Source organism: Cannabis sativa, chromosome 7, assembly GCF_029168945.1.
Source record: "Cannabis sativa cultivar Pink pepper isolate KNU-18-1 chromosome 7, ASM2916894v1, whole genome shotgun sequence".
Classification (NCBI taxonomy): Eukaryota; Viridiplantae; Streptophyta; class Magnoliopsida; order Rosales; family Cannabaceae; genus Cannabis; species Cannabis sativa.
In genome coordinates, this window is record NC_083607.1 from 43923327 (window position 1) to 43930174 (window position 6848).

Consider the following 6848-nt stretch of genomic DNA (forward strand, 5'->3'; position numbering starts at 1 on the left):
TAAATAACATATTAGACAACAACAGCAGCAGCAAAATCTAAAAGAATAAAATATATAATACCTTTTATATAATAAAAAAATAGTTGACAAAGTAGAGAGATTTTAATTTATTATTTTACATTATTTTTATTAAAGGAATAAAACATATAATACTTTTTATATAATAAAGAATATTTTAGGTATTAAAAAGTAAAAAACAACTGCTTTATTATTTTAAGAAAGGAACATTAACTATCCATAGGTTAGAAATATCTAAAAATAGACCATTTACTTCCATTTCTCTTTCACAAATAGAGGCTGCTTGCAAGCCCAAGCCCAACTTAATAAGAATTCTCCTCGTAGTGGTACCCAAACCTAAACACACACACACGTATTCACTCATTCAAAAAGTGTCTCACTGTTCGATATTTCTCTCTCCGGTGGTCCTTCTCCTCGGCGGCGCCAGCCTGCTATCTTTCTTTTTTCCTCCTTTCCCGTCCGTCTTCATCTCTCTCCGGTCTCTATCTTCCACGGCGGCCGCTGCAACCTAAACGGAACGATTGCTATTTTCACACTCACAAGGTATAGATACCATCTGTTTGGAAAGAAAATTATTTGAATGCTTTACTCAAAATAAAAGTGGAATGACATCTGTTGAAACGGATTAAACTATGAAAAAAAATATTTGTAGAGTCTTTAATGTGAGAAGTTTTGCGCCTTGTAGACTGAGGCATATATTTTTCCATAGGAAATTTTCTCTCAAGGTTGAATATGAGAACAGAATGAAAATAAATTGTGAGGTTGAATAAATTATATGAAGGAAGGACTGTATATTGGAGTTGGAGATGAACTGTATATTGTACTATATCAGTATTTGTTTTGCTGCTTTTCTGTCCTGTTAAACAAAAAGAGACATGGTTAACTAAATATTAAGTCAGTGTTTATTATTTTTTAAGAGACATGTTAATATTTTTTTGTTTTTCGTTCTGGGCATTAGGTGTATTATGCATGGTTGATACATTCTAATTAGGTCTAGTTACAAACTAAGTTAGAACATTAAAAAGGGAAATCTGGAGTACTATAAGAGAATTTCCTTTAACAATGCAGATATATGAATTGAATCTGGTATGTGTTGTTCTTTTTTTATTATTTTTTTTTTTGTTGTTACTATTAGTAATTATGTAATTAGATTTAGAAGAGAAATTTTAATTTGTCCATGCTTATACTTGAGGAGCTTAAGTGCATACATGAATTAGGACATTGTTTATGATGAAAGGATATAACCTCTTCAGTGGAGAATTGGCATTATTATGCATATTTTTACTCGTTTAAAATATTCATCATCTTAAGTTATGTGAAAATAAAAAGAGTCCAATCTGAATTGCAAGGTGGGAAAACTGCGCCTTTTAGACGTAACACAAAATCTAGAGGTATAAGCCTCTCTATTTGTATTTGTCTCTTCCATTGCCACCTTCTTCATTCGCTACCTTAACCTGGTTGTGCTCTGCTTATTGATCAGCCAAGCTAAGCTGCTGAAGGACTTGCATTCTAGCTAAGCTAAGTTTTTTTGGTAGTCATAAAATTTCGAAAATGGGGTCCTCCAATATCAGAGACCTTTTGACTGCCTTTAGTCCTTCAAAGGATTTGTTCGCCATTAGTACAGGCGATGGTCGAATCAAGGTATCAGTTTTTATGCGGATTTTGTTTCTTTATTCATATGAAGCAGCTGAATTGAGTTGTTTTAGAATTTGATATGTTTGGTTTATGGGGTTTATAGATATGGGACACAGTGAAGGGTCAGGTTCAGACTGAGTTTACGGATATGGTGGCTTCTGAAGAGAGTAGCTTGCTTGCAAAACCTGAAAGAGCAAAAGGGCATCTTTCGGTTGATTATACATGCATGAAATGGCTCTCATTGGAAAGAAAGGTTTTTCCCTTTCTTCTCATTTGTTTGTTTTTGTTCATATTTGACTCCTAGAAAGAACTAGTCTTCTAATTTTTATTTAATAAGCGCATTCGGGTTGTTAATAATGGAAATGGTTTAAGCAGAAAAAAAGGAAGCTTGGATGCTCTATGTTGATTCTAGGGACTGGTAGTGGTGATGTTTTGGCACTTGATGTGTCTGCTGGCCAGCTGAAATGGAGAGTCAGTGACTGCCATCCTGGGTGAGCTCTCAAACCATTTTAAGTCTTTTCAAGTTTCTCCTTCTCTGTTATTATTATACTAAGCTCAATGTTCCTGTTATGCAGGGGTGTTAGTGCAGTATCATTTTCTAGGAATGGTTCATGTGTCTACACAGCAGGTTCTGATGGGATGGTATGCCAAGTTGATTCTTTGACAGGAAATCTACTGGAGAAGTTCAAAGCTTCCACTAAAGCAATCTCATCAATGTCTGTTTCTCCAGGTGTGTACCTATAAATATTTATGATTGCCTCATAAACTAATGTAATGTTTTCTGAGAGTGTGTTGAGCTCAGATGCAATGTTTTGGCTTAGCTAGATGTGCATAATTACCTGTAGTTTTTGTGAATTGTGACCAGAAACAGTGATGAAAGTCATCTGTAACTGAGAGGGGCTAACTGATTTGGCATTGATAGTTTAAAAATTGTAGCTGAGATGGGAACTATTTTTCATTTTTATAATAAAGAAAGTTGCAAATTAAGTGATACTTTATAATTCCTTAAAGAGGGTCTTATTTATCGGCCTTAGATAGCAATTGCTTTTGGGGATTTGTGATTCCTTTCCTTGGCATTTTAAAAGATTGGTTCTAGTATTTATTGTTTTACTGATACTCCTCTTGTGTAATCTCCAAATCAGATGGGAACATTATAGCAACTGGAGCTGGGCAATTGAAGATTTTCAATTCTTCTGATCACAAAAAAATGCAAAAGTTTTCTGGGCATCCTGTGAGTCTTATTCAGTTATAATTAGACCAATCTATACACCCAACACAACACATGCTATTGACTATTTCTGAATCATACTTTCTCTCCATCTACAATGGGATTTGCTAATGTCTCTCAATAATTCAATAGGGAGCCATTCGCTGTTTGATTTTTTCTGAAGACGGGAAGTACATCCTTTCATCTGCTGTTGGTGAAAGATATGTTGCAGTTTGGAATGTTGGTGGTGGAAAAAAGCAGTCAGCAAGCTGTGTTCTTGCTATGGAGCACCCTGCTGTCTTCGTGGATAATAAGTGCGTCTATAGTGGAGAAGTTGATGATGCCGGTCTATATGTATTGGCCATTTCGGAAGTTGGTGTTTGTTATTTGTGGTTTGGACTTAATATTGAAGACTTACGAAATGCCAAGCCTACAAAAATATCAATATCCACTGAGGACATTACCATCAAGAATTACAAGGGTGCAGTTCCTACTATTTTCGCTGCAAGACTGCAAAATTCTACTAAACCTGCTTCCAGTCAGGTGTTTGCTGCTTATGGTTTACTTATAAAGCCATCCTTCCAGAAAATTTTGGTGCATTATGGCACAGACATCAAGTTGAGTACTTCCCGTGAAGGGGTCCTTTTACCTATGACTCAGTCATATGTGAAATCTAAGCGAGTAGATGCACAAAATGGAGGTAAGCATAATCATGAATGTTTTTTGAAACTCTTTCATAGTGCTCTTCTGTTTCACAAGACTTCCCTCGAGTATTATATCTAGAAACATTTGTTCTTAATGTGTGCCTCTGCAGAAATTTTCTTTGTGATCTGACTTTAGTATTTGTGTTAGCTTAAAGCTTAGGTCTTCTTTTATGCATTATTATTCATGTGAGATTGTAATACTTATAGTTCTAGTATTGTGATAGTTTTGTTGTTGCATTGTACCTAATTTGTTTTGTCCAATGATTAAGCAGTTATTGCTTTGGACCGTGCAAATGCTGGTGATGCTTTACTCTCTATGCCGAAGGTGCTTGACTCTCATGATGAAAAGAACAAACCTAAAACTGGCCTTGATGACAGAATGAATGATTTGGTTGGCAGTGGGATTCGAAAGGGAGAAGGTAATGATAAGGTTAACAAAATTCTTTTGAGAATGTCATTGAATACAGCGTTTACAATTTGTGCAATCATTGCTATTATAATGTGCTTCTTTTGCCATTTTGTTAATGTCCTTGTGGGTTTGTGTAGATGATGCTTTAGAGATGGAAATCGACTCAGTAGCAAATTGCATGGAGGAGCGTCTAAGATCATTAGGATTGCTCAGTGAAGCTGATGATATTACTTCAAAGTCAAGACAAAACTCTACGATACTGGAAGGCATTGATCTCAAAGCTCATGTACCACAGAAGAAGGTATGTCTTCTTAGCATTCTTGGTCAGAATGTGGTGTGGCACTAAATCAACTTACTGGTGTTTTGCTAATGTGTTCTGCCAGATGAAGGCAATAGTGCTATCTAAAGCACCTGGTGATGCATGCAAGTTACTGGGAGTCTTGATGGCTTTGTGGCAATCAGGGTGTGTTCTATTATTTCCACATTTTCATGTTTACATGTATAGCTAGTACTGTTGTTAATGCTATATTTTGAGGTAATATCTTTATTTTGAACTAGCTTTTATTTTCTTGTAATAGGTCATGCAGTGGAAAATATGTTATGCCATGGATTTACAGCATATTGGTTAATCATAGTCATCATCTTTCGTCTCAAGAACCAGTGACTCAGATGCTTAAGTCCTTGTTCAAGGTAAATGTTGCAGAGGTGTTTTTGTTTTTAAGTCCTGTTACTTTCGATACTCTATTTGATCTCTGCCATTATCATTTGCTTCCCCACTATCATACTTAGGATAGAATATGAGATACTCATGCGTGTTTTAAATAACTTTTTAAAGCTGTGTTCTTGTCCAAAAGAAAAAGAAGGTATACGAATGTGAGACATTTTACTACATCAATTATCTTTAATGCGCCATAGCCTCCTATTACAATTGGCATAATATGCCCCACAATGTATTGTTCCAAGTTAGAAATTTTTTTGATTTACATGTTTTCCTTAAGCGGAGGCTTCACCGAAAATATGTAGTATCTCCTCGAACATCATGAAATCACTTACCTGACCTTTAGAATTTTTTTTTTCCTAACAGGTTTCCAAAAGCAGAGGATCAGCTATCCAATCTTTGTTACAATTATCTGGACGTTTGCAACTTATTGTAGCACAGGTCAGTAATTTACATTCTTACCATCTTCCTTTGCTCTGGACAAACCTTTATCTGATCTTATTGTTGTTAATGCAAATTCTTTAATATGCTTTTGGTGGACAGATTAATAAGGCATCACAGCCCAAAACACCATTACAGCAAGAACATAACATAGATGAAAGTGATGACGATGACGATGATGTAGATGATGTTATTTATAAAGATGATGACGGTGAATCCGAAATAAGTAGTGATGAAGACAGGTATGCAATGTGTTTCTCTCTACTAGTGCTATAATTTGCTACTCTTCGCAGTACAGTTTGATTGTAGTTGCCTATTTATTTTATATTTATTTTAATTTTTGCAGTTAAAGAAGTTGCATTGCATTCCAATGTTTGCACCGCTCATTCGAATGGATAGACTGGCCAGTCTGCTATTTTAGCAGGGTGTCCCTTCAAATGTAACCTACAATTTTGTTCCCCTCAAATTAGACTTTTGCTTGGTTAGATCAAATATATATTCTTCTTAATTATTGCCTGTAATTTAAGGCACAAATAGGTCCTATCGGTGTATATTACTTGTAGAAGAACATGCCATTTTGAAACAAAGTTGTGATTGTTCAAAGACCATCTCATTATGAAAAAGAAAGTGAGCAAATGTTACATTTAGCATAAATTTGCTGCTCTCATGCAAAATAATATTCAAATTACATTTTCAGAGGAAAGGTAGCTATCATCAGATCCTCTCTTTTTTTTTTTTTGTGGGTTGTAATTTCGAACATATTAGTAGAAATTGTAATTTTGCAACTCATAATTTGGCTAGATGGGTGTTCTTTCACTAGAAGTTTGGTTGTATTCCGTATTCCTCTATCCCTGAACTACTATTTTGTAACGATCATTAGGTCTAGCTCATTCTATTTATATATGAATGCCTTTTTTAAAAAAAAAAATAAAAATTAGAAAGGCATTATATATTACACCCATTTATATGTACGCCAATATCAAAGTAAAAATCTAACCTAGATTGATTTATAAAATTTACTTTTTTCTTAGTTTTTTTCTTTTATTGCTTTTTAACCAAAAAAAAAAAATTTATTTTAATATATTTTCAGGATTATAATTATATATTTACTTTTATCAATTATGTTTAAATAAATATTAAAAAAATTATGTTAAAACAAGTACATAGTTTATTGAAGCTAAAATCATCACTACATATAAGCTCATATAATTATTTTTTATAAAATAAAATAATAATTAATAAAAAGTTATAAAAAAAATAACAACACAAAAAAGATTAGTACAATATGTATGCTCTCATAGTTTTCTATCCTATTACATATTTACTAATAAATAAATATGAGAAAAAGTATTAAAAAAGAAGCAAAAAAATTGAAAAAAAAAAAAGAGAAAAAAGATGGTAAAAAATATAGAAAAGGCTTAAAAAAATATAGTTTTAAAAAGAAAACTGAGTAAAAAAATGAGAGATCTTTTGAGAAAAAAGAAAAAAAAAAAAGTGAGATTTAAAAAAAAAAAGATAAACACATTAATGATTGATACAAACAAAACAAGATACTCAACTCCAAACATGACCAAAAAAAAAAACCTACAAATTACTAAGAATCTTATTTAGTTTGAGAAAATAAATAACACATTATAAGAAAATCTTACCTAAGCAGTGCGCAACAAGTAAAAAAAATAACAAATATAGCCTTTTTATTTACTTTTTATCCACTTA

At 33.1% G+C, this 6848-nt stretch overlaps 1 protein-coding gene across 2 annotated transcripts; it reads left to right on the forward strand.

The window, feature by feature from the left end:
• Positions 1-309: 309 nt before the first annotated feature.
• On the forward strand, positions 310-5846 carry LOC115697750 (uncharacterized). Of its 2 annotated transcripts, XM_030624870.2 has the most exons (15): positions 317-561; positions 1368-1409; positions 1499-1659; positions 1757-1906; positions 2029-2144; positions 2229-2383; positions 2796-2884; positions 3014-3560; positions 3837-3983; positions 4111-4274; positions 4357-4436; positions 4552-4663; positions 5058-5132; positions 5235-5374; positions 5479-5846. In XM_030624870.2, the coding sequence occupies exons 3-15, from the start codon at positions 1570-1572 to the stop codon at positions 5480-5482; spliced, it is 1869 nt and encodes a 622-aa protein (XP_030480730.1). In that variant the 5' UTR covers positions 317-561; positions 1368-1409; positions 1499-1569; the 3' UTR covers positions 5483-5846. The 2 variants fall into 2 exon arrangements, with proteins under 2 accessions (XP_060974863.1, XP_030480730.1); XM_061118880.1 differs by lacking the exon at positions 1368-1409 and having other exon boundaries at positions 310-561.
• The last annotated feature ends 1002 nt before the right edge of the window (positions 5847-6848 follow it).

What these genes read in the sequence shown, in the direction of transcription:
- LOC115697750 (XM_061118880.1), top strand. Translation starts at nt 1,570, where the DNA reads ATGGGGTCCTCCAATATCAGAGACCTTTTGACTGCCTTTAGTCCTTCA. An exon ending in GGCTCTCATTGGAAAGAAAG is followed by an intron (nt 1,907 to 2,028) that starts GTTTTTCCCTTT and finishes TGGTTTAAGCAG; the next exon opens with AAAAAAAGGAAGCTTGGATG. An exon ending in ATGGCTTTGTGGCAATCAGG is followed by an intron (nt 4,437 to 4,551) that starts GTGTGTTCTATT and finishes TTCTTGTAATAG; the next exon opens with GTCATGCAGTGGAAAATATG.